This window comes from Cervus canadensis, chromosome 6 (genome assembly GCF_019320065.1).
Source record: "Cervus canadensis isolate Bull #8, Minnesota chromosome 6, ASM1932006v1, whole genome shotgun sequence".
NCBI lineage: Eukaryota > Metazoa > Chordata > Mammalia > Artiodactyla > Cervidae > Cervus > Cervus canadensis.
The window spans coordinates 79786722-79814123 of NC_057391.1; the positions used below are offsets into that span (position 1 = coordinate 79786722).

The 27402-nt window shown below is 50.7% G+C and overlaps 2 protein-coding genes across 2 annotated transcripts; both read right to left on the reverse strand.

The window, feature by feature from the left end:
• Positions 1-843: 843 nt before the first annotated feature.
• Positions 844-2827, reverse strand: PNMA1 (PNMA family member 1). Its single transcript, XM_043472514.1, has one exon. It carries the CDS (start codon positions 2692-2694, stop codon positions 1633-1635), a length of 1062 nt encoding a protein of 353 aa, XP_043328449.1. The 5' UTR covers positions 2695-2827; the 3' UTR covers positions 844-1632.
• Positions 2828-4276: 1449 nt separating this feature from the next.
• Positions 4277-26378, reverse strand: MIDEAS (mitotic deacetylase associated SANT domain protein). The gene is made up of 12 exons (XM_043472512.1): positions 24837-26378; positions 23351-23647; positions 17821-18166; positions 15811-15877; positions 15198-15340; positions 14988-15091; positions 14457-14532; positions 13699-13787; positions 11305-11454; positions 9900-10112; positions 8175-8371; positions 4277-7788 (listed from the first exon to the last, which is right to left on the reverse strand). The coding sequence occupies exons 1-12, from the start codon at positions 26277-26279 to the stop codon at positions 7611-7613; spliced, it is 3303 nt and encodes a 1100-aa protein (XP_043328447.1). The 5' UTR covers positions 26280-26378; the 3' UTR covers positions 4277-7610.
• Positions 26379-27402: the final 1024 nt, after the last annotated feature.

Here is a 27402-nt window from a genome sequence, read left to right on the forward strand (position 1 = left end):
GAATACAGGAGGAAGTTATGAGTGGGGAAGAGGGGGAATGCAGACATGCTTGTGGAGGTAAGTTAAGGTTTGCAAATGTGTTGTGGGGGTCAAAGATGTGATGTGTGTGTTGAGAGAAGAAACGAAGATGGAGGAACAGGCATGATAAGTGAGGACATGAATGAGTGTACAGAAAAATATACCAATATAAAAATATACCATATACCAATTATCAGCCTTTATAAATAAGTTTACCTTGCAATCGTTATGCAGACCAGCTATAAATTTAAAGCCTTGTTACCATGGTAAAACTCCACTGAACTCTTATGTTCATTTAATCACTTCTGGATTTACTAAAATTTCAAAAGATGGGCAACTTCAGTCACTGAATCTCTGGAACCAAATAAACATGTTTTAAGTCATATTTCTCTTTTTATATCCTCTTGATATAAGTGACTGCTGTGATACTGAACCATCAATTTTATACAAGTATGATGAGTTATTATTCCTGTAGTGAAACATTTTTAGTTGAAAAAAAGATTTAAAAGGGCCCGGGGGGGGCGGAGGGGGGAAGCATTGCTAGATAACCTCCTAAACTCCATTTCAGGATTTTCTAACATTTTATAGTAAGTTAATATTTAGTTGTGTCTATTTTGCTTCAAACACTTGTCTGGTAGAAAACATGCAAAAATTGAATATATTGAAAGGTACTGCAACTTCAGATTACATAGTATGATATAAAGTTTAAAGTAGAAGAATTGAGGTTTGGGGTTTTTTTCAGTGACATGGTGAAGTCTTCCTAAGAAGATCATAGAGCTTAATTACACTGAAATTTTTCATACACTTCAGAAAAACAAGACAACAGAATTTTTAAAATATTTTTATTAATAAACATATATTTGATAACTTCAAATTTAAACACTTAGAACCAGCATGAACAAGGTAAACTACTCTTCAGTGACAAATATCTGAAATGGGGGATTAGATACTGAGCTGGTTCATATTAACCTCCCTCTTCTATTCTTATCTTGTTCAGTGAAAACTTGATTTACACAACTCTGTAAGTGCAGTATTTCTAACACCTCATTTGCAGCCTCAGAACACGTCTCAAACTGATCTAGATGTTTAAAAATGAAAAATGAGAAATTTGCACTGTAAACAGTTGAATAATATCTAATTCACATTTCTTTCCATTAATATAAATCAGGAACAATTTACAGTAAACACAAAAACTACTCACAACAGTAGTAACAACAGTTCACATTTTTACTCAACACTTCTTGTGTAAGCCAGGCCGTGCACTAAACTTCTGAACATACAATTTCACATTCAGTTACCTCTGGGAAGTGTCACGAGTTCCCATGGTTTTCACAACTGATGGTGATGATGCCATGACGACAGCTTGCAGCACTGACAACCTGCTCTGTCCAAGCCTTTCCCTGGCATTGTGGCTGACATGACTCACTTGTACTGCAGCAGCTCTGGTGCTCGCGTGCAAGCTTTTACCAATGTTAACGTGAATATGCAGGCCTGACTTACCCCAGCAGAACCACGGCTAAGTCTTTACCACCAGGAGACATACCTGCAGGACAGCACAGAGACACGAAAAGCAGCTGTGATCTAGGTCTGCACTAAAGTCCGTTTTCTCGGGACTCAGAAGTGCCCCTCCAGGCCTATCTGCAAGAGGGCGGCTTCAGCCGCCTCCTCCTGTTCCTTGGCCTCTTCCTCACGGATCTGCACAAGCAACTGGAAGAGGTTAGGGGCCGGCCCTTCCGCAGCCCCGGTCAGCCATAGCTGCCTTCGGATGGCCCCGCTGTGGTTGGCCCCCGCAATGACTTGTTCCAGGCGGGCTTGGTTCACGTTCTCTTTATCTATGGCCCCCTTCTCCACCACCTTCTGCAGCAGAGGCTCCAGACGAATGACATAAGCAGATAATTTTTCTCCTGGGTTCTGGTAAGTGTTCAGAAATCTGACCTGCACATCCCTGGAGCTCTCCACGCTTCCAAACACCTGCTCAAGCGCCTTCAGGCATTCGGCGATGGTAATATCTGGGTTGTTGGTCTTGAGGATGCGGATGACATCAGCGGCAGGGCCTCGAAGACTCTCCATCAACCGCCGCCTCTTTTCTATATCAGACACCTGCCACTCCTCAATGACCTCATTAGCGTGCTCCAGCCAGGGCTCAAATGTCTCCTCCCCAGGCCCTGGGATGTCCCTCCCCGAGAACAACGTCAGCTTCTTGTACCATATGGACTCTATAAGAGGCTTAATAACATTATCCAAAATATAGTTTAGCATCTCTGCTGGCATATCTGGGCCTGGGGCCGGAGCGGGGTTCTCAAACCCAAGGACACGGGCAACATCTCGCACAGTCCATCCCTCTCGGGCTAGGAAGACATGCAACCTTTCTAGAAATTCAGCGTCGGAAGTCGGAGGCTTAAAGACTACTTTCCAGACCCCTCCTTTACCCGGCATCTCCCTGGGGATGGCAGCGTAATCCACAGTGCCAGTGAGCTCTAACAAGGCTGCTTTGGCATTCTCTTCCCTCCAGAACATTCTCCCAAGCACTCGATAGTGCACCTGAGGCATCGCAGCCTGGAGGGTCTCTTCGATTTCAGCCTCATCACAGTTCACCGGGATCCCCCAGACCAGCAGGGCTCTCTGGGAATTCACATCCATCCCTCTACACCAGTCTTCCAACAGTGTCATCGCCATTTTCCCCAACTATCAAGGGCCCCTGATAGTTGGGTTATCAGGGGGTTAGATACGAGTTAAGACTGTGGCTCCCTGTGCTAAAGGACTTAGGACGACAGCGGACACTCCCCTGCAATTTGCCCGAGAGAGTCAAGCTTCACGCAATCACAACTAACAAATGACACCAGAGTCCGGCTCTCGTCCTTTCACTGCCCCCACCAACGTCCGTCCTCCGCGTCCTCGGAGCAAAGCTTGGGGGATGCTCAGTCACGCGCCCAACGCCATCTTGTGTCTCCGGTCGGCGTCCGCGGGCCGGGTCCCGCACCTGCAGGCAGGGTGTCGCGTCTCCGCGCAGAGGGCCGGAGCGAAGGCAGGCGGAGAAGGCAGGAGACGCCGCGCTCTGAAGAGGCCTCCGGGGTGTGATCCCGAGGCGTGGCAGCCCGTTCTCCGCAGCCCAGGCGCCGGCCACTCGCTGCTGCTCCTCCTGGCATCAACCCGGCTTCCGCGGTCAGAGCTCGGCCTTCAGGCGCGCGAGGAGTCGCTCCTCTGGAGACTGCGAACTGTGCCGCCCCTGCAGGGGGAGACTGTTCAGAGGTCGCAGCGAGGCCAGCCCAAGAGCGGCTTCTTCGCTGGCGCAGGTATACGCCTCTGGGAGGCGAGGACAGTCGGATACCCTGAGCACCAGCAGCCGAGGCGCGGGAAGGAGGCGGAAGCGAGGCTAGAGGCGGCGCGGGCGAAGGCAGGCCGCAGCTACTGCGCGTGGGCTGCAGCGAGCTGACCGGGAACGGCGTAGAGAGGCTGCCGGCCGGACAGACCCGCAGCCAGCCAGGCGTTACTGCGGCAGCGAGGGGCGGGGCCGGCCAGCGAGTGGCTTTCGCCCCGCCTCCGCAGCCGAAGCCTGCGCGAGCGTAGCCAAGGCAACGGCGGCCGGGAGGGCTCCAGACCCTGGCGCTCCGGCTGCCTGCGGTTGCCATGGTGCCAGCAGGGGGCTCGCGGAGCATTCTCTGTTGGCGCATTTCCTTTTTCACACCTTCCAGATTTTTTTTCCCCGCTTTTAAACAAAGCACTGTGTTTAAAAGGTTAATATAATTCTGGAGTGAATTGAAGATGATATGAGTCTGTCAAGGAAGACTTACCTTAACTCACGTCGCTCCTTCAACCACTTCAGTTGCTCAGTCATGTCCGACTCTTTGCGACCCCATGGACTGCAGCCCGCCAGGTCTCCCTGTCCATCACCAACTCCCGGAGTTTACTGTTCAAAAACAGACGCTGTACCAGCCGATCGATCGCACTATGCACCCTCCGCGAACTTCATCCCAATGAGACTAAAACGCTGGAAGTGGGCAGTGTTTTCCTGTCAGACACTGAGTTGAGACTTTTTCTTCTATAATTTTTAAGAAGATCTAGATCTATTAAGTAACCTTTGTAGCCAGGCAAACGCTAGTGTGTTATTTCCCCTGTCCTGGCATCATTGACAATGGGCTAATACAACAGAATGCTTATGGTTCAAAAATTTCAAGTAATCCCTTGCAAGCAAACCAAGGCCGATTTACGTCAATCCCAGATGGTGAGAATCTCCTCTAAAGGACACAGCATTCAACTATGAATTTTTAAAACCTTATTTAATAAAAGGTTTAAAGATACAGAAGAACATTCAAAAGTAAATAAGTTACATAGGTACATTACAATCACATCAGCAAGATTTTCTTTAGTGTGTTAATTTTTTTTTATAAAAAGCACACAAAAAATAAAATCTTCAGTCTGGTCTATCACAACTGTACAGCAAAAGAGGTAATATTTATATATATGTACACTATTTTAATATGTAACAGTCTTTTTAAAAAAGGGTGCCACAGGCAGCAAACACACAGAAGGCAGTGTCTGATTTTTTTCAAAATAAAAGGAATATACTTATTTATATGCTATTAAAATATTTGTACAATAATTACAGACTGTCAAGGCTGTTCCTGTGCTCTGTCCCCTCCAACAAGGCCTTCGACTGAGAGACAAATGAGGAAAAGGTGAAACAGCTGCAAATTGTTAGAGGCAAATTTTAACACAGCAAAAATATGGGGAGGACATACAATTGTTTTATAAAAATATGCATACTTCCTGTAAACCTAAGAAGTTAGGCTTGCCAGTCTGGTAATAAATACCATCCAAGAAAAGTGAGCCTCAAGAAAAACATTTAAATAGCTGAGGCTTGAATATGTGTTGTATTCCTCCTTCATCTTAACATCTGGCACGTGAGAAGAAAGAGGTTAGGTCACTGAGGCAGTTAAATATATGGGATCCCTTTAGACATAAGCAGCACACGACCTCTGTGCCAGGGTGGAAGTGGGCAGCAGAAAGGATGGGTGTGTACCTTAGCTGTGAGGGGGGCGGCTGAAGGCATGGAGGACAGTGCTGAAGCGCTGTCTCCGTGGGTGGGTAAGAGACCTCAGAGATGGTCTAGAACACAGGCACTAGGTTAGTTTCATACCCTTAGCTGAGTGTAGATGGAGGCTGAGAGATGGATATGTGAGATGGTGTGGGGAGAACCTTATAAAGCTGAAGGTGTTTATCATTTAACTTCTGAAAGCAAAGAGTTTTGAGTAGAAGAAAAAAAAAACAAGCTGAACGTGTTCACAGGGAGAAAGCACCATAAAGGATATACCTATGCCAGCTTCTATGGCTGTACCTACTTTATGGCAGGTCACGTGCCACAACTACAGATGTTCACTAAACATTTCACCTTTTACACTGCGTTCTAGATATAAATTCATTCTGGAACATAAACCCTTCTAAAATATGATGTTGGGTGGGATTAATACAGAGAGGTACCATCTTGATTTTCTCCGTCTATATTCACCTGCTCTTGTCTCTGTGAGCTTAGAAGAGGAAAATCACTCTAGACAAAGGAGGTTTCTGTTACCACATGTCCAAAAAGTGGCCTGAAACTAAATGCGGTTTAAATAGAAAAAAACCTTGGGGAACGTAAGTAGCACTTTGGGGCAAAGCTGCGAAGGCACTCATATTACACATGTGATTTAGAAAAGAGCCTAAATTTGCTACCTTCCTGTTTTGGGAGAGTATAGGAGATTTTTGCAATCTTGGGCTGTTGAGTGTGTAGAAACCTATGGGAGAAACTCATTGGGAAGTTAGAGGTCTAGGTAGTCATCAGGAGTTGAGGATGGAGGAGAATTTTGTTACTCCCAGAGCTGGGCTCCTATGTAACCATATTAATACAGAAATGAAAAAAAAAAAAAAAAAAAAACCACCCAAAACCTGATAGTGCATAGTTTAGAACAAAACTCCCCACTCCCAGCTACCAATATGATGCCTTTAGGCTATCTCAGAATAGCAGAATGAATACTTTTTGGCTCCTTCCTAACATATAGACCTGTCATATACTTGCATTCACTTGAAACTTCTTTTTTACACAACTAAAGTTGAATAGAAAGGTCAGAAAAATAACTCAGCCCTCCTATGGGACTGGCAAGTGAAGGGGCCTCCTGAATCTTCTAGCCCTTTCACTTCAGTGACTCCATGCCAAATATGGCTTATTCAAGCCAGAAACAAAACCAGAATTCTGGCTTCCAGCCAATCCCCTCAGGCCATTTGAATGTTCAGCAGGGAGAAGAGGTAGCAATAAGAACTGCATTTGATCTCCCTTCACCCTGCTAGTCTGTGGTTTGGTGACACCTTCCACCTGCTTTCAGTGCTACTATCATTCCTATTGGCAAAACTTCCAGAGCAACGGGGGCAAGGGACTTTAAGGTCTTGGAAATAGGAGGTTGGGGGAGGGGGGGGTGTGCCAAGAAGGTGCCTTGTTTTGGGATAAATGCACTTGGGCCTCTGGAAAGAAGGAAGCCCCTGGTCCCTGAGAGGATGTTAAAAATTAAATATTAAGAATAAATAAATAGCTCCCAAATGACACAAGTCAAGGAATGAAGGCTCCTGTCCAATCTGGCTAGGAGACCTCCCCCTCCCAGGGAAGGATCCAGAAATCTCCAGCATGCAGGACTGAGGGCTGAGCTGTGGATATAAGCTAGACCAAGTAGGGTGGGGTTAAGTTGGCAGCTGCCAAGGGCAGGACAAAGGCAAGCAGGGAACTTGCACCAAGGAGGAGCAGGCTGGGCCTAGGCTAAGCTCCCTTAGCAGCCTCCAGGGCCTAAAGGTATTTGGCAAAATGGTGGGAAACCAGAAAAGCCAAGGCTTGTCAGAAGCTCCCTCAGGCCTAGCCCTGGAGCGACTCTGCAAATTCCATCCTGTGCACATCGCTTCCCTCCAGCAGGCTGAGAGCGTGCAAGGAGCACTGGCTCCTTCCCCGAACATCCGAGAAAACCTTCCCGCCCCGGCAGGCTGCTAGCAAGCAGCACAGGAATGGATACCAGTCCTGGTCTCTCTCCCGGCCGCCCGCCCCGTTCTGGCAGCCTCCCTCCCGGGGAGGTGGCCTCTCTAAGGAGCAGCACGGCCTGGACATTGTCGTGCAGGAGCCGGCACAAGGGCCAGGCTGAGCTCCCTCTCGGAGATGGCCACCACACTCCTTCCCAAGGAATCCCTCTTTCTGGGACTTGGGGCGGGCAGGGCCTGGGCAGGTCCCCTGGGGCGGGGGGAGATGAATGCTGCCAAGGGGGCGCACTTGTGCTTTGCTCTCCATGGTGACCGACAGGAGCGGGGGAACAAAGACGGAAGCGGCTGCGTGCGGGGCGGAGGTCCGCGTGAGAGGCAGCCTCCCCAGGGGCAGCCCCTGCGAGCAGAGACTCTCCTAGTTCCTGGAAAGCGGGGAGGAAAACTTCCGACAGACCAAATGCAAGAGAACTGGATCCCGCAGCCCTTTACACTGCTCCTGGGGCCTTTATAAATAAAAAGGGCCGTTTATTGAATTGTCGCATTCGTTTTGCAGAGACAAGTCCGTGCGATCTCTCCCTCCGCAGGCTCGGGAGCCCCAGGCGTCAGCCCCTCTCGCCCGCACCGCTCTCCTCCCTCAGGGCCGGCTGGTGCGGGGAGGCAGCCGCAGTGGCCGCAGCAGCTGCGGCCTCTTTCTCCTTCTGCCTCAGAGCAGCTGCCTTCTTCTCCTGCTCGGCGTGGCTCTTCATGTGGGCGCTGCGACTCTTCACCTTGAAAAACACCCTGTAGCCGGACAGGAGGGGCTCCAGTCAGAGGTCTGTCTCCCCCTCTGGGACCATCGGGCTAGAGCACTTGCGCGTGTCTGTGTGAATGTGTATGTGTGTGTCTGTCTGCGTCTGCAGTCGGGGCTCCCCGGCCCTTCCGGCTTGCCCCGCGCCACGTGGCCTAGCCCCACCCTTCAACAGAGACCGACGGGCTCCCGATTCAGTGGTATCACTCCCCTCCTAAAAGCTGCCAGGGGACTTCACTGCCCTGGAACCCCTGGGCCAATCAGGAGGCGAGGCGCAAGCTGTGACTCCTCCTACTTCTCCCTAGGAATGGCCGCCCACCCCTCCCCCAACCGCAGCCAACCCGCCAGGTACCGGTGGAGACTGGGCCTGCTGTCTTACCTGCCGCATTTTTTACAAGGGAAAGTGTTCTCCTGATTCTGGGTCTTATTAAATGTCTCAATTTTTTTCTTCTTCTCCGAAAACGGTAGTGCCCTTCGTGACTTCCCTGGCCCTTCCCTTGGCTTCTCTGAGGCCTGGCCACCCGCAGATCCAGGGGCGTTGGACTCGTGGCTTCGGAGGATGAGGATGTCGTTGGCCTGGAGAGGGTCAAACGAGGAGAGGTGAGAGATTTAGGGAAGTGAGAATCCCAAATTCTGGAACATCAGCAAACAGCAGGCTTGTAAAGATCACGCACTCCTGCCCAACGGTCCCCTAGCATCCTCTGGAATCTTTCCAGTGACAAGGCAGTCACTGCCTTTTTGGAAGCCCATTCCATCTTTGACCAGCTCTGTTTTTACAGATTGCTGGTACAGTAATTTGGTGGGACAGCCCTAGCTCTACAAGACAGGACTTCCTGATGCATCTAACAGGGGTCTTGCTTAGACATGGCTTCGTGTTTTCAGTATTTCATCTATGACATCATTCCATAAAGGAGCTTCAAATCTATGTAACATGCCAGGTCACTCAGAGGGTATAGAGGGGACAGAAGGCCCTGCCACCAGAGAACTCAGTCTGAAGGGACAGACACACAGGCAGCTAGCTCGTGACAATAGGGGCCACCATGGGAAATGCCAAGCAGGTAACAGAGAGCACAGGACACCTGGTGTAGACCCGGAGAGGTGCTGCTCAGGGTATGCAAACCATGGACCTTGCGATATGGGAGACCCAGATGGCCATTGGAAGTCACACGCGTGTGCACTGGATCACATCCCATAGGAAAGCATTTATAAAAGTTCAGCAGAACTCAATGGAGTGTATATACAAAGAACAGCTCTTAGAGGAGTGCTACCAAGGCTCAGAAGGGAGCAAACCACTGTGTCTGCAGTTTGGGAGCAGGGTTTCCTGCAAGGGTGTAAGTATACAATACAAGTTAAACTAACAAAGACTCTCATGCTAGTTTGCCAGCAGAGCCTTCCCATGGGTCTGTCTCTTGTGGGGCCCGGAACAGCTCTGGACAGTGTGTTTTGCTTCTCAGCCTGTGATGTGGTGGACAAAACACTGTACTAGGAGGACCTGGAGTGGGACCTCAGCAAGTCACTTAGCATCTCTGAACCCAGTTTCCTACATCTGCAAGGTGGGGGTCAACAGTGTATGGGGTTATTATGAGGGATGTATGAGATGATGAACAGGAAAGCACTTTGCAGACATGAATGAGGCACCATATTGTTATTCTCATTGTTTCAGACACTTTCAGACACTTTTTTTACTCTCATCCATTTCAGACACTTGTCAAGGACACAGCTCTCTTAGGGGGAGCCCTGTCTGAACTATAAGTCAGGCGTGCGTCCCAACCCTCCCACACACCTTCTGGATTTTCACAAAGCCTCTTTCCTCTGTGCCTCAGATACAGAAGCAGAATAGTGTAAAATCAGTAGCAAATTCTGGAGTCAAGCTGCCTACCAGCTATCTTATCTTGGGCCTCAATCTCATCTGGAATGAAGACAGTACCTACTACCTAGGTTTATGAGGATTAAATGAGTTAACAGCATAAAATATTTAGTACACTTCCTGCCAGATGATGACAATCATCATGATGTTCCTGTTCTACCCTCCCTTCCACACCCCCAGGCCCAGCTCCAGCCATCCTCCTTGGCCCTGGGCTCCCCCAGGGGAGGCCACACTTACCGACTCATTGGCCTGTAGTGTCTGTGTGGCTTTGACGGCTGCTGCCCGCCGGCTCCGCTCTCGCCCCTCTTCCTGCTCCCCCTTGTCCTGGGTCTCTGGCATCTCCTCCTCCCCCTCCTTTCTGGTCTCCTTTTCTTCCTTCTTGGGCTCTAGCCTCTCTTCATTTGGGGACTCTCTTCTGGGAGGAGGCACCCTTGGGAACTTCTGGGAAGTCTATGGGGGACGAGAACAGGGCAGTGAGCCCACAGCGCGGTCACACAGTCATATACACTAATTCTGATCCATCGAGGGGCTCATCAGCCCCGGCTAGTCCTGCCCACCTTGCTTGGCCCAGCACAGCCTCCTGTGCTATGACCCTGCACCCTTCCACAGAGGAGATGCTTGAGGGCCTGGGAGCCCTCAGAATGAGACCAAGCACTTGAGGTGGGGCTGGGGCATGGAGGGAACCTGCCCGTCCCACCCCACAGACCACCTGTGTTCTTGGGTATATCCAAGAGGCATTCTTGGGGTAGGGTGGCCTAGTGGGGCCAGGCAGCCGCTTTGAGCTCCATTCTAAACTATCTTTGTAATGTTTTCTATCTCTCTACCCTCCTCTCATCTGCAAAAATGGGAACTAAATCACTCCCTGTCTTGGAGCAGCATGTCACCAAGTGTGGACTTGTGACCCCAAGATGATATTAGGTGGATACATGGACACAGGATTAAATAACATTCTCTTTTCACAGAACTGAATAACATTCTCTTTTCAGTTCTCTTTCAACCCTGATTATGTCAAGGACAAAGCCTCAAATTGGCGTTAATGTGTCTTTTATACTTCTCTAGATTTAACAAGGAGAGGTCAGGCCTCATCTCAGAGGTTTGGCAGGTCATAGTACCTGGCTAGAATTTCATAACATTGTTTGGTTTTCATATATATATTTATTTTTACCAGTACCTTCTGTGACAAGGAGCACTGGTTTTCTATTTATGATTGTGATATAAAGCTTCCCTTTAGAGTTGATTTAAAGAAAATTAAGTACTAGCACAAGTGGTGTGTGGACATGACAAAATTACTAATGGTGACATGTGGTAGGATGCAGATATAGCAGAATTCATAAAGGTGACATAAGAATGATTAAAGTTGAGGAAACAGTGTTAGAGGTCTGCTATGAGAGGACAACAAACTGATGCTGGTATGAACACTGTGGGAAATATCCCCAATGTTCTGCATCAACACAGTGTATCATTACAATGACACTGGCAGGTAGAGAGGGCAACCCAAAGGTCCAGGGCCAGTGCCCAGGACATCAACTCCCTGGGCTGTCAGGGGCACTGCCTTCCTCTCTCTCCCCTCCAGGGAGTCCTGGAGAGCTTGGGCTCACGCTCCCAGCTCAGCCTAAGCTGCTGAAGCTGGGAAGGGAGTCACCTTAATATCCACTTCAACCTCTTCCTGGGCCGACTTTTCATCACTCGTATCCACATCCCCGAAGGTTAGCGTCCCATTGCGGCCAATCTTCACCTGCTTCTTGTAGGTGTAGTAGAACTCCACGCACTGGGCCACGGTCTTGGTCTGGATCTGGTTTGAAGCCAAAACTGAGGTCAGAGTTCCTGGTTCAGCTCACCTGCCTGGTGGCACTACAGTCTTTCTCATTCCTGCATGGCCCCCCTTACTTTAGTAAACACTAGATCCAGTAAACCCAGGGAATACAAGCATGTCTCCAATGTCTGCTGTGCACAAACCACTGACCAAGTCAATTAACCAACACTTTACCATTTTTTTTACATAGAGCTAAAAAAGGACAACATGGAGCCACTGGGGAGATTTGAATACGGATTACGTATTAGAGAGTAGTATTATGTCAGTTTAAATTTCTTGGGTATGATAATGGTGCTTCGGTTTTGCAGAATACCTTTGTTTCAGGAAATATTTAGGTCAAATGTCATGCTGTAACTTTTAATGATCAGTTAAAACAGAGAACACATGTGTATGTGAGTTTATTTATGGACACAGAGAACAAGTGTGGCAAATGTTAACAGCTGGGAAATCTGACAGATATATGGCTGGTTCTTTCCATTTTTCTGTAAGCTTGAGATTTTTCAAAATGTAAAGTTAAAGGGGAAAAAGTCTGGGCACCATTCACATTCAAAGCCAGGCTAGGCCCAGTAACACGGCCTCTCTACATTAATCCAGGCACACGATTTCATTCTTCTTCAGGGAGCAGTGTGGACAGAACTATAAAACTCCCTGATGTCTGGGAGGAACTCAGGGGAGACTAACACGAAAGCCCTGGAAAACCTGCAGAGGAAGCAGGAGCTTAAGTCTGGTTCTAACTCTGCCACTGAACGGCTGTGTGGCCTGAGGCAAGTCTCTTGGTAGGTAATGAGTAGGGTGAGACCAAATGATCCTCCCAAGCCCTGAAACCCTAGCCCTCCTGTTTCACAAATCCCTTCAGCCACTGGATTTGGTTTCTGGACGACTTCCCCCACCCCCACCACCCAGAGCAGAGTGTTTTCTCTGAGTCTCCCCTTTCTTCCCAGGCTTTCAGACAACTCAGCCAGTTGCTGGGCTGCACTGGGAACTGGGGGGGTTCTGCCCACAGAGCCCAAAGGGTCAGTGAGGGCCCTCTGTGCGTAAGCAGGGAAAAGACATGACTCATCTCCCAGGAATGGGCAAGTCACAGATTCATTAGTTAGATCCTGTTTACACTTTTACTATCAATTCCCCCTGATCATCTGTTTGCTTGCCTAATGGTCTGTTCTTTTCATTAAGGCATTAGGGGCGCCTCAGCCAGCTTCCCAGGCATGCACTTCCCAGCAATACTGCCCAGTCAGGGAGCCCAGCAAATGACTGTCCTCACGACAGGGCCCTTGGAGGAGAACTCGTCAGCACTTGGTCCAGGCCCCAGGGCGTCCCTGGCACAACCTACAATCCCAGGGGGAAAGAGCACACTCTGGGAAGCCGTCTTCCCTCAGCTGTCTCAGGCTTTGTGACACAGAGCTGGTGGGAAGGCGCAAGTCCTTGGATTAGCAGAACACTCTCCCAAAGAACGAGGGGCGGAGAGGACAAGAGAAATCTAGGAAAATTAGGCCCGGGTCTCCTCTACTCCATCAGCTGAGTTCCTGGAAGGAAGCCCCGGCCGCCCCAGCCTGACAGGAAGTGGGCAGAGCCCCCCCATCACTTGCTTCCTCTCGGTGCCCTGCTCTCAGGATGACCTCTCCTCCCACATACTAACTGCGGCCTTTGAAGTACTCCAGCGCCTCGGATGGCTCTCCTGCGCCTGCAGCCCTCCTCTTCCTCTCTCCCCTTAGGCAGGTCACTATTTTAAGTTCAGTGCTACTGGGTCTGGTGCCCACTCAGGCCCCTCTGGACTGAGACTTCAAGGTGTGGCCATACTACCCTAAGGTGAAGGAGGGTAGAACCAAGGTGGGGAGAAAGGCCTGATCATATCCCTTCTTGTTTTGTTTAGAAAAATGTCTCTGAAGCTACTAAGTGGCATTGACCTGTTTTTTAACAGGGCTTGGGAAGCAGTTGCAGGCTGCTCCTCCCCCAGCAGATGGTGGTGGTGCTTGTTTAGTCGCTAAGTCCTGTCCGACTCTTGTGACCCCATGGACTGGAGCCTGCCAGGCTCCTCTGTCCATGGGGATTCTCCAAGCAAGAATACTGGAGTGGGTTGCCATTTCCTTCTCCAGGGGATCTTCCCACCCAGGGATTGAACCCTAGTCTCCTGCACTGCAGGCAGATTCTTTAGCAGAGGGAGCCCCCAAATCCTGCAGGGGGCTCCTGCCCTTCTCTTGCCCCTGAAACAGAGCCCCAGCTCACCAGTTTCTGCACCAGAAAGAAATCCTTCTTGTAGATGGCAATGCCCTTGTTGAACAGCTTCCTCTCAGCCATCTTCCACTGGTCGGAGCCTGCAGGGCAAGGAGGGAGCGCGGTAGGAGGGCGGGGTGGGCCTGGGAGCACTGCGGGGGGGCTGTTCTGAGCAGCAGAAAAGTGTGAGGTCGTCCACCCAAGGTCTCTGCAGGCACTCAGAGCTGACTGCACGTCCTGCTTCTGCCACTTACTAGCCATGCTGCTTAGCCTCTGAGCCTCACTTTCCCCACTTGTGAAAGTGTGAAATGGGATCTAATAATAGAAGCCACCTCACAGACAGCCTGCGGTGCAGACTGAGTAAAACCGTGTGTGCCGAAGCCTAGGTGCTCTGCCTGGCACGGACGGGATGCACCACCAGATGGGGCTGGATACCAGCGGCTACTGTTGATTCTGCCACTTGGTTAATATCCTTCTGAAAGCACAGTGCCCAGTGTAAGACATGGCACTCCCCGGGCTCCTGCTCCTGATACCCAGACCTCCTGGGCTTTCTTGCCCGAATGGGCTGCCACCTACTGGAGCCCTTCTGCGTTCCCCTGCAGGGCACAGGAAGCCCCCTGAAAGCCACTCCGGCTCTGGGGTTCCCTCAGGCTGGATCTTGGCTTATCTGACCCCCTACCTCTCCACCCCCGCCCCACCCCGGGTTGTGACTCAGCACTGAGCCCCACTGAGAGAGCCCTGGAGGCCCCCGGCCCACCCCGCCAGCCCACCTGTGTAGTGATAAGTTGCCAGTGGGTGGTTATGGGGCCGCAGGGGCTTCTTCAGTAGCAGCTTATTCAGCGTTTCCTAAAAGGGAAGTAAGGAAAAGGTCAGGGCCCTGACAGGTTCTCAGTGGCCAAAATCCAGGACTCTGAGTAGGGTGGGCACTTAATTCTTAACTGCAGAGGGGCAAGAGGCCTGGCAGGAGGGCAAGGTCACTGGGGTTGGGCCACTCGGGGTGTCTCAAGAGAGAACACCTGGTCCCCAAGGGAGCAGTCACAGATAGAGAAGGTCCTCAGTGGACAGCCCTGTCTGAGCGGGGGGGACCCCACTACCCAGAGACTGGCGTGGACCCTGCACAGTGAAGTCTCGAGTCCAGAACCAGGGCTCCCTCGGGCCGACCCCCTTCCATCCCCACCTTGGTCAGACCCTCCTGCCTGCCTCCGATCAGTTCCGCTGACAGGCCTGGCTCCTGGACCAGAGACACGGCTCCCCGCCAGCCTCCCCAGGGGGCCCTCCTCCACCGGGGGGCAGGGTCTCACCAGGATGTCTCCCCTGGACTCGTGCAGACAGTGCAGGGCCAGCTCCTGGTTGGTGCCGGCTCCAGGGAAAATGCTGGAGCAGGCAGCTGTCAGCAGGTCTTCCACTGGGGGAGGGAGGAGAGAAAAGCTGAGCAGGGCCGGGTCGGGTTGGGGCCTACCCCACTCATGGCCCAACAGCAGGCCCTTGCCTGCTGGCTCGTGGCCACTCACCTTGCCTCTGCTTCTCCCGGCTGCTCTCCAGGACCTCCCATGGCTGCCACACCAAGTCAGCCTTGTGGGGGTCTGCAGCGGCCAGGGCACGGTCCCTCATCGAGGGGATTTCCGCTTGGAACCGGGAGCCCACATTGATCCGTCTGCAGGGGTAGAAAGGACAGGGAGTGAGGCCTCATCGTGTGGGGATGGGGAACCCGACTTTCTCCCTGGGGAATGGCGAAGGGGTGGGGGGTGGAGAGTGGCTGAGCAAGGCTTCAGCTGCGTGTGGGGGAATCCAGCTTCCTGAGGACAGCCTAGCAAGCGGCACCTGGTGCTGCCGGGAAGGCAAGGCCCAGAAGTTGCAAAGAGGAGAAGCTCCAGGTTTACAGCCAAAGAAAGAGCCGCTTGGACGGCCCTTCTGATTTTCTTCGGAAGCAAATTCAAACTGGGCTGGTCCCTTTGCCTTCCCTGTGACTTCCACACGGAAGCTGGCGGGGGGCGGGCGGGGTGGGGGGGGTCAGTGAAGACCCTCAGCACACAGAACCCTCCTCTTCCTTGAGGACCTGCCCGTGTGCACTGGGCCCCAGCTGGCCAACCTCGCCCCCTGGGCCAGAGGCTAGGCTGCACTTACGGCTCGATGCTCACTGGGGTGGCCTCTCCCATCACAGAGAGGACAGGCGGGGTGACTTCGGCGCTATCTATGGGACAAAAAGTAGGTTAGGAGACAGCACCATCCTCCCCAACCCGGGGTGGCTGTTCTGTATGCACAGGAGCCACAGCGGTGACTCAGAGTTTCACGCTGGGCAATCAGGCACCCTGAGTCCTGGCTCTGCAGCCTGCAACTGTGACAAGTAGCTGTGACTTTTACCAAACATGTGGGTCCCTCCCTGTTCACACCTGCCACAAGGGGCCACTACTACCTATCTCCCTAAGATGATGTCAGGCTTCAATGAAATGATGCACAAAGCCCAGCCCTCAATCAATACTAGCTACTGTTATTACTACTACTACCAGTCACACTACTAGAGCTGCCCCGGGAGTTCCCACACGACAGCATCAAGTCCAACGTTCAGCTACGGGTGCTCTAGTACAAGAGGCAGGCACTTCCGCTACAGGAGCGAGGCGGTGAAGGAGACCGCCGTTTCGTAATTCTCTTCACTTCCTGGCCAGGTTCTCTGCCTCAGTTTCTCCAAGCTAATCTTAATGCCCTTAATGCGAGCAAGACACTCCCTTGGCTCCACAAACAAAATCTGCTGACTCCTCTCTGCAACCTGAGAGGAAATCTCAAGTCCTCAGCTCAAGCGTCCAAGGCGGTTCCCCTGCCAACTCTGCCTCCCGCCACCGCCTTGCCTGGACCGTCCATCCCTCCTGGCCCCTCGCGCTCCCTGCACGTTCCACCTCCGGGCCTTTGTACCTCTCCCTTCGTCAGCCCAGGGCGCCCTCCCCACCCGCTTCCTAGTTCAAGTGCAGCTCTAGCCCCACCCTCTCTTCAGTAAATGCGGTCCTCGCCACCAGGGCTAGCAGCCTCTGCAGGCTCCCAAACTTGAAGTCCGCCTCACTCACTGACCGCTGATTCCCATCCTGCCTGAACGCTTGCCTCCCTGTCTCCCAGGCCTCCAAGTCAACACCCCAGTGACCCAGAACTGTCTCTGGAACACACCACAGCGTCCCCCATGTTAATCCTGTGCCTCACAGGATCTGCTTCAGGCTTAACATCTAAGTGCAAGAAAAATACTCATGGATGGACAGGACCTCTTCTCTGTCGCCAAGCTGGCCTCCGTAGTGACTTTCTTCTTGCACCACCCAGGCAGGGAGAGAAGCTTCCGAGCTTCCAGTTAGAAGTGGAAGAGCCAAAGGCGCATCAGCTCAGGGGCGAGTCATTCCTCACCCAGACACCAGGGGGCACCAGAGAGCCATGTCATGAGGAGGTCAGGGTCAGAGGTTAACACGGTGACTCACCCCTGTCCTATCTCTGGATAGGTTTACTTTTTCTTAATCCTTTCTATCACCCTGATAGGATTATCTCCTTTTTCCAGGGGAAATGTGGAGTGGACAACATTTTTTTAGCAATTCACCACCCAAGCCAGCCAAAATGTCTGCTCTGGGCCAAAATGACTGTTGAAGAGACCCGGGAGACAGAATCTGCCACATAATATTAAGAACAAATGTGACACATCAGAGACGATGTGAAGTGCTTTACGTGTCTTAATGCATCTGAACCTCACCACAACCCTCTGAGGCAAGCTATTAGGCTGAGCCATAGGAAACTGCTGTTTGTGACTAAAAATAGCTGAATACATATTGGCATTTCATCATTAACCAAATACTACAAACGTCCTCACTTAAATACAGAAGAAACTGAGAGCCAGGGAGTTTAAATGCCTCCCACAGGGGATGTAACAGTAAATGGTGGAATTGGGGTTTAAGTCCAAGCAGTTGGGGTAACACCTCCTCTCCCCCACCCCAGGACAACCTCCTTCTCTCTCTCAGAAGACAGACAGCAGAGCCCCTTTCCCCACCATATTCCGGCTCAGTCCCCAGCAGCCCTAAGCCCGAGTCTTCCCTGTCCACCGCCCTCCTCCCCTCCACACTGCCTGCCCCCCACAGCTGCCAGGGGTGGGGCTGGCGGGGTGTCACTCACTAGACCGGAGCAGGGTGCGATGGGCACTCTTTGGCGTGATGGGAGGAGGGGCTGGGATGCTGCTGGTTGACATGATGGCATTGAAATAGAGTCCAGAGCCTTCCCGCACGGGGCTGAGGATGGGGGGTGGCGTGTAGGGGGGCAGCTCAAAGCTCCGCTCGGACGGGTGGTCGGCAAGGCGGACAGGGGAGCGCAGGTGGCTCTGGTAGGGGGTGATGTTGGAGTAGACAGGAGGGGCGATGAAAGTTCCCGCCTTGGTGGGGATGATCAGGGGCTCAGGTCTCGGCCGCTGCTTTGGTTTCCGCACTGAAGGCTCTCCCTCCAACTTAACGTTCATGTCCTCAGCCTGGAGAAGGAAACAGAACCAAGATGGCTCAGCGTCCCGCATCCTGGGAACACTGAAGTCTTGACCACTGCTTGCCAGTCTCACCTCCGGAACTCAGTCTGCCTACCACACCCACCAAGGCAAGCCTGACACAAGGAGCGGGGTCGGCACACTGTCTGTCAAGGGCTAAATAGTAAATATTTTAGGCTTGTGGGCCACATACACACATTCGTCGATGCATAGTCTTCAGTCTTCTCCTGACCCCACCCCTACCCCCCCTCTTTTTAAATAATTCTTTGAAAGTGTAAAAACGAGTCTTAGGGCTGGATTTAGTGCACAGGCCACAGATGCCAACACTTGCTGTGAAGTATGCTACAGGGCAGGGAACTACTGTGGTGTGGGGCCCAGGCACTGAGACTGGATCACTTGAACTGGGAGCTACTTCCTTTCCTTACCACTTAAAATCACTTAACTCTGTGCATTCTCGTTTTTAACATGGGAAGGGCTTCCCTGGTGGCTCAGAGGTTAAAGCGTCTACCTGCAATGCGGGAGACCTGGGTTCAATCCCTGGGTTGGGAAGATCCCCTGGAAAAGGAAATGGCAACCCATTCCAGTATTCTTGCCTGGAGAATCCCATGGACAGAGGAGCCTGGTGGGCTACATTAGTCCATGGGGTCGCAAAGAGTCGGACACAACTGAGTAACTTCACTTCACAACAAATACCTACCCAATGGGGTAGCTAAGAGGACTAAATGAATTAATACACAGGGATCACTGAGAACAGCACCTGGTACATAGTAGCTAGTCAGTACTGGCTGCTGTCACTACTTAAACCCCAAGTTCTACATTAGATGGAGGCCCATATCGTGTGCCAAGAACCAAGCTGGGCATGTGCCCACAGAGTGAACAGGACAGCCCTGTCCTTGAAGAACTTTGATTCTCATAGTCTTAGTCCTACGATCACAGGCTAGCCTACTTGTGCTGTCAAAAGTTAGCCCTCCTGGCTTACATTTCTGCCTGTTTGGTTTTCCTCATGGACCTCCACACAGAAGAGAGGGCAGGGCTGTACAGGAATACAGGCCACTCTTCGCTGCATCCCTACCCTCTCAAGAGAGACTGGGAGCCCGACAGGAGTGAGCAAGTGATCTTCATCACCTCCCTGGGTGCACAGGTGAGACTCGCCGCATCGACTGAGTAGGCCCAGGAACCACAGGCTTTCTGCCCCTTCCAGATTCCAGCTCCCACAAGACCTTCCAGCGGAGGGCCCAGACTCCCCATGAGGTCTTGGCCTTGTCTTTTAGCCATCTGCACCCTCTCTGCTGTTCTGCTGACTAGGAAGAAATGACACTGTTCATTTCCCCCCTACTTAGGGGCACAATATGATTGCACAGAAAAAAAAAAAAAAAATGCAGTGGAGCCAAAAGCCCCGAAACTTGCTAGACAAGAAATCCAACCTAAACTCAGTTAGCAGTAATGTTTTGTGATTTTATAAGGAAAATGGATTTAAACTATTCTATTAATAAATTATTTTATTTTTCATATTGATTTTTTCAATAATGATAATGTGATAATGATATCGTGGAAGGAAGGAAAGAAAGAAACAACACAAAAGAGTTCTTATGTATAATATGATGTACTTCAGATACAAAAACAAAGTATTTATGGTTAGAATAATGTGATGTTTGGGATTTGCTTCAAAAAAAAAAATCCAGTGGCAGGAAGAAGTGGAAGTACAAACGAAAGAAGATTAGTTGCATTTTGAAAACTGTAAAAGAGGGTGATGGGTAGATATTAGGATTCATTATACCACTCTATTTTTACACATGATCAAAAATGTCCATAACACAAAGATAAAGAGAGAGAAAGAGATGGACAGACCTCCCCAAAAGCCTAGTGTAGAGAGAGTCCTCAGGCAGGAAATAAGAGATCCAAATTCCAGGGCTAGCTCTGCCACTACTTGGCTGTATGATCTTAGGTAAGCCCCTGGCCTTGTTGGGACCTATTTCTTCATCTACAAAATGGGCATGCTGAACAGTGTAGTTGCTTAGGCTCCATCCTGCCATCCTTAGGACAAGCTGCCCAGGCCTCCAGCCTCCACCACAAGCTTTCCCCTAACCAGAGAACAAGATTCCAGAGAGCAGAGACTATGCTGCTGATGAAAATCTTGGAGCTCTCTTTTGTGTTACAGACACTAGGCATGCAGGCCAACTCTCCAGCTAAGAATGACTAAAAAATCCAGATTCAATACAAAGCCACATTTCTGTGGGTATCAAGAGAGCTGAGGAGTTGGCAAAGAATTAAAGTGCCAAGGTCCAGGGAAAAGAGGAAAGCCAAAAAGGTGAGTCCAGCATTTGCAATTGTGTTTTCCCGAGAGAGATGCTGTTATGGAAGAGACAACTGAGAAGCTAAAAAACTGAGCAGAGCTTTTAATAAATTCAAGGAGCCATCAGAATAAAAACTGGGGTTTAGAGCTTGCCAAATGAGAACCTGGTAAACCTGTAGGCTTTCAGCTTGGGACTCCAAAGGACGATATGCTTGGAATAAAAGTGAATCAGAAATAGACTAGTTCTCAAGTGGAATAATGCCTAGCTTCCAACTATCTGATTATGTTAAAGCAATCCAGGATTGCCTGTGCTCTTTGCTACCTGTCAGATGCAAAGACAGATCCTCTCCAGGAGAGGAGAACATCATCAAGAGTCTTTAATTATCTCAACAACTTTTCATATATAATGTCTGACATTCAATTAAAAATAACCAGATATACAAGAGAGCAAGACGGGATTTAAAAACAAGAAATAGCAGATAATAGACACAGATCCACAGGGATCTCATTAATGGAGTTATCAGATATAAACTTTAAGAAAACTATGCTTGGGAATTCCCTGGTGGTCCAGTGGCTAGGACTCAGCACTTTCACTGCTGGGGCCCAGGTCAATTTCTGGTCAAGGAACTAAGATCCCATAAGCCATGCAGTGCACCACCCCCACCCCCCAAAAAAAAGAGGAGAAAAGAAATACATGCTTAAGTTATGCAACAGAATAAAAGGCATTGTTGAGAGTCTCATCAAAGAACTAGAAACTCTAAAAATGAACCAAATGAAAATTCAGTAACTGAAAAATAACTAAAAACAAGAGTATAATGAATGAGCTTGACAACATATTATACATATCTAAAGAGAGAATGGCTGGACTGATACATAGGTCAGACTAAGAAAAAAAATAACAGAAAACATAGAGAATTGAATGACAGATAAAATATGGGATACAGTGAAAAATTCTAACAAAATGTGTAACTGAAGTTACACAGGAGAGGAGAGAGAAAATGGAGCAGAAGAAATATTCAAGAAGCACTCTAAACAGGATAAATACAAAGAGAGAGAAAAAAAAAAAAGAGAAAAAAAAAAAAAAGAGAGAGAGAGAAAAAAAAAGAGAAAAGAAAAAAAAAGAAAAAAAAAAAAAGAGGCAAAGAGAATAATATTTAGGTATTACAGCAAAACTGCTGAAAACCAATGACAAAAAAAAATCTTAAAGCAACAGGGATAAAAAGATACTTTACATTCAAAGGAGCAATAATAAGGGTTATAGTGACTTCTCAACGCTGTAACTATAATAGAAGCCTGAAAACAATCAATGGAATGACATCTCTGAAGTGCCAAAAAAAAAAAAACAACCCACCAAAAACCTACCAATACAGACTTCTCTATCCAGCAAAGTTATTTTTCAAAAATGAACATGAAATAAAAACATTTTCAGAAAATCAAAGACTAATAAGATTTATTACTAACAGACCCACACTAAAGGAAATACTAAGGGATGTTCTTCAAACAGCATATAAATGATTTGAGATGGAAACTTGGAGATACAAGAAATAAAAAACAACAAAACAATTTACACATATGAATAAATCTAAAATAAACAACTGAACAAAACAGTAATATTATAATGTCCTGATAATGTTAAAATATATAGAGAATGAAAATTCATATCAGTAATTCTACGAGTTAGGGATTAGGGGAAAATGGAGTTAAAGGGTTATAAGAACTCTGCATTGTCTGAGAAGAGGTAAAGCACTAACTTACATTAGGTTTCAATAAGCCAAGAATGCATTCTCTAGGAAACAGAGAATTAAGCTCTAATGTCATAAGGTATTCACTACGTAATAAGTTAGCCTCTCTCCAATGCATCTAGAATGGTCCTAGCTATGTAACATCCTCCAGATAATTGAGAAAATGGTCACTCAAATCCCTTTCTGTAGGGCTTAGTTCTCTCATAGAACTCCAGGTTAAAAAAAGGCTGCTAGGGTAATCACTGAAGGAGTAACACATTAAGTATATAACTAATAAATTAATAAAGAGGGGAAATGGAATAACAAACTCAATCAATCCAAAGGAAAACAAAAAAGAGGGCAGTGGGGGAGAGAAAGAAAAAGGTACCTGGCAGATTTAAACCAAAGTTTATCAGTAATTACATTAAATGTAAACCATATCAAAGCTCTAACAAAAAGGCAAAGATTGTTAGAACAGATAACAACAAATCTTAATTACATGCCACTTGAAAGATACACCTTAAGTAGAATGATATGGAAAGGCTGACAGTAAAAAGATAGAAAAAGTACAGATCCCATCCTCCCACCCACACTAACCAAAAGAAACTGATATGCCTGACAAAGCAAACTTCAAAAGGCAAAAAAACTAGTAAAGATAAAACATCTCATGATAGTTTCTATTGCAGTTCTAAACGAGCCTGCAACAAACACTGCATCAAAGTGTATAAAACAAATACTGACAGAAATAAGAAGAAACAGACAAAACCTCAATCTTAGTGGGAGATTGCAACACACGTTTGTACCGACAGAACAAGTAAACATTTCTACATCCCAGAACAAGTAAACATTTCTATGTCCCAGAGCTCAGCACAGGGCCTGACCCATATAACAGGCCCAATCAAAATTTGTTGACCTGAAACAAAAGAGACTCACACACCCTGGATTTTCCTAAACAGTCCACATTTCAAGTATAAAACTGTTTCTTTGTCCTCTATAAGTGCCATTTGTCCAAAAGTTCCATTTGGAAAATATAAATAATATCCCCATGGGGGCTTGAATCCCTCCTATGCTGCCACGGTCTGCTTTTTCCCATATAATATCACTACTAAGGCATCAGGAGCACTCGGGTACGGAGCTGTTTGCACGAGGCACCTCTCATACCTGAGCCGGGGCATCAGTCCCAGGGATACGGGTGGACCGCCGGCGGGTGACAATGACTGACGGCTTGTGTTCAGCGGGGTTCTGCTCGGGACCCTTTCCATCCTCATCAACACCTCCAGCTTGGGCTGCCTCAGTTGGGTCCACTGCCCGCACAGGCACAGACACTGGGATGATGAGGGGTACCATCCCGCTGTCCTCTCGCGCTCGCTTGGCTAAGGAAGGCTCAGAAAACTCCACCCCGCACTTGGTAGTTGAAGCCAACACACTTTTCCTCTTCTCCTCAGAGCCATTGGCATCCTGGAGAAGGGGAGTGAGAGGAAATGAAAATGCAGATGGTTAGAAGGTAAGTCCTGATCTGCTGGTCCGGGACCCCTAGTCCCACTGGACTCAGGCTCAAACACCCAGGATAGTTCCCAATGGTCCATGGCAACGTGACCTTTCCCTGACCACCTTTCCCCCACCATATACCCAAACATTCTTCATAACCTCCCTTCTACCAGGTTCTCCCATCTTGGCCTGAAGCAGAGGTCCCCAGATGGCCATCTCAGGCCACAAATGGCTCACAGACATATTATGTTTGGCCTAGACAGTGACTGGCATGTGAAATAGCATCTACATACTCAAAATATATCTCTGCAAAAGAAAGTAAGCAAGGAACCTGTGGAAAAGTAAGGGTGGTCTTCGTTAACTTTTTCCCCACTGGCAGCAGGCTGAAGTCAATTCTGCAGCCTCCTACACAAAGGTCTGGCTATATAGGTTTTGGGGATTGAGACCTCTTGTGAAGGAAGGGGCAAACACTGGCTTTAGAGTCAGATACTAGCTTCTATCCTACCTTTATGACCCTGGGAAATCCCAGCTGGGCTTTAGTTTCTTTAGCAATAAAATGGGGTAAATGCCAGCATCCCAGCATCCCTCCCATAAGGTTTGATGAGAAACTACTGGGGATCAGGGATAAGAAACTCCAAGTACAACACAGGTGCTCAAATTCTATTCATTCTTCTTCCCCGTTTAGACTGTCTTTTCTTTCAAATCAACTTTCTTGCAAGATAATTAACACGCAACAGACTGCACCTATTTTTAATTATAGTTTGGTGCAGTTTGACAAGTATAACCCCTTGTGTAACCATGACCACATTCTTGTCGTTTAGCATACTAGGTCTGGAAATGTTTCACCTCCCCCTACTCCCAACCCTGCAAGACCCAAATGAAGAAGGCAACCCACTGCAAGGTGCCCTGCATTGCCCTGCCTGCAACCCTGCATGTGAATAAAACCTGTCTTCCCTTCAGGTGTGGATACACCTACATATCCATGGAGACTCTTTGCATGCGGTAAGTTCAAAACTCTCTGAAATGGATGGGTTCTTTCATTTCCTTCAATGAAGGGAGAAAAATGCCCTTGTGGACTTGGATTCCCTTGCTCTCCCCTGGCTCCAGACACGGCTCACCCTGCCCTCTGCCGGGTCTGCCCCCAGCCCCTGCCACTCACCTTTGCGTTCTGCAGCGAGGCCAGCTCCACTGCCTTCTGGGCCAGGGTCAGCAAATTGGCCTCCTGGGATGCCCGGCGCCTCCGTCGGGTGCTCTGGATCACCCCACTCCGTAGCACCTGCCCACAGTCCCCCGTGCCCACCGCCCGCATGCCCTCCTCACCGCCCATGGCGGGAGCCTCCCGCTCCCGACCATTGGGTGCCAGTCTCTCCCCGTCCGACAGCAACTGCGACTCCCTCAGCTCCAGCGGGAACCCCAGAGCTTCGGGATGGGGCTGCCCCAGGGAGCCAGGTGGCGGCTGCTGCGGGGCCCAGTGATGTAGGAACAGGTTGCTGGCGGGCTCCTGCCCGGGCTGGGTGCCGGCCCCATCCAGGGCAGTGGAAGGCAAGACGCCCTCCTTAGAGAGGCGGCGGGAACGGCGGGGGAAGGCGATCTGGGCCTGAGGTAGCACAGGCTGCGGGGCTGACTCCTGCAGGAGGGCCTTGCGCAGTTCCGGGTTCATGTCAGGGTTGGGGGGGAAGGGGTAGGGTGCCATGCTGTGGTGGGCCAGGTGGGACTGCCCCAGCGGCCCGGCCGGCTGCAGGCCAAAGTCCTGGGGCTGCTGAGAGGGTGGTGGCTGCTGCATGGAGTAGAAGTTCTCGAACAGCTGCATCTGGGGCAGGGCCGCCTGCTGCTGCTGCTGCTGCTGCTTCTGGGGCGGGAAGGCCCCGACGGGGTTGGGGGGCGGTGGGCCCTGCCGGAAGACCTGCCGATTCACCTGGTGGCCGAACGCCAGCTGGAAGGGCTGCAGGGGCAGCGTCTGGTTTGGGGGCTTCTTGGCCACGTGGAAGGAGTTCAGGGGCGCCTGGGGCCGCCCCACCTCCAGCTGCACCTTGGGCGGCACCATGGGCCGCACGGCGTTTCCGTAGCGATCCAGTTGCGGCCCGCCTCCCTTCTCCCGCTTCAGCGGCTCCGGGTGGTTGTAGTAGGTCGAGACCCCCATGCCAGGATGAGGGCTCCCCTTGGGTCCGCTGTAGAGGGGCAGGCTGTGGCGGTTCCACGTCGAGTGGGGTGGAGGCTGGCCCGGCTGCTGCTGCCAGCCGCTGTCGCTGACACCCCCGCCCCCTCCGCGCTCCGGGCCCCGCCCGGGAGCCATCACGGAGTTGGGCCACTTGACCGAGCCCACCTGCTGGGACAGCATGGTCCGCTCAGACCCGTACACCACAGAGTTGAGCAGGGCCAGGCTGTTGGAAGGGGGCAGTTCCACCGGCTGGGAGTGGGCAGCAGCCCCTGCTGGACCCTCGTGGGCAAAGTAAGGCTCCTCCTTCACTCTGGACTGCGGAGGGGCCGGGGGCTGCGGGGGGGCTTGCAGGGGCTGAGGCTGCTCCTTGGGAGCTGGTTCTTGGTCCCCAAAGAGGCAACGCTTCCGCTTGTTCTGAGCCTTGGGCTGGGCCTGGAGGTTCATGGTGTGGCCAACGGGGGCCCCCGGCAGTGAGACCTACTTCACCAGTCGCCCATCCCCTGGGGGATGGTCCTGCTGGAAGCCGGGCACTAATCCAGCAGCCAGAGGTGGGGCCAGAGGAAATGCTGGATGATGTGGTCAGGCACAGTGAGGAAGAACGGCGGGCTCTTCCTTCCTTTCTGTGGCGAGGCTCTTGGGCTCCTCTACTTGTCCCGGGTCATGATGCTCCGCAGGGCCCTGGAGCCTGCAGACAGAAGAACAGCAACAGTGTCAGCCGCAGCCTCCCAAGGATGCCCCCAGAGGTCGGTATGCGTGTGAGGGGAGGGCCTTGAGGGTCCTGCGGCTCTGCTCCCTCCTGGGGACAAGCTCAAGGCCCAGACTGACCATGACGAGGCAGGAGCCAGGGCCTTAGGGGAGCGACCAGGAGGCAGCAACATCTCCCAGGGTTCCCTGTGACTGTCCCCCAGTCCCACCACCTCGCCCTCCTGGTTAGCGTCCAAGATGGCTCATTTGGTTGTGTAACTTCTGCTTGGCACAAAGGCACCTGCCAGGGAGGCAAGCTGAGGCTGAGATCCAGCCCGAGCCCCTGCAGTCAAGCTGGGATCGGGGTGACAAGGGCCATATGGGGTTCCCTTCTCCTCTGAAGCCAGGCCTCAGCCCGCTGGGCAGCCAACCAGGCCCTCTCACATCTCGGTCCAGGCAGTGGCCTCCCCAACAGAGCCAGCGGGACTTTTTTTTCAGCCAGTGCCTCCTCTGACACTCCATGCACATCTCAGGCAGGAAATGGAGAAAATAGGAGTCGCAGCCGCAGGGTCGGGAGCCCCACCAGGCCCTTGCAGAGTCAAGGCCCAAGGCTAGGCTGCCGTCCCTCTGCACATAGGTGAGGCCCCAGAAGGGTGTGTGTGCAGTCCTAACCCCACCCCTGGGAGGAGCTGCTGGGTGGGACTGTGGCAGCCATAGTCTTCCCCAAAGGAGCAGGGAACCTGTTTTGCAACCTGGGCTGGCAGGAGACAGGATGCAGCCCAGTAGCTGGTCAGCAGTCCCCGCCCACCCTCTTCCACCGCCAAAGAGCTCCTGGCACCTTGAGCAAAGAACAGCATAGCTGTGATACTGAGGGGAGGCGGAT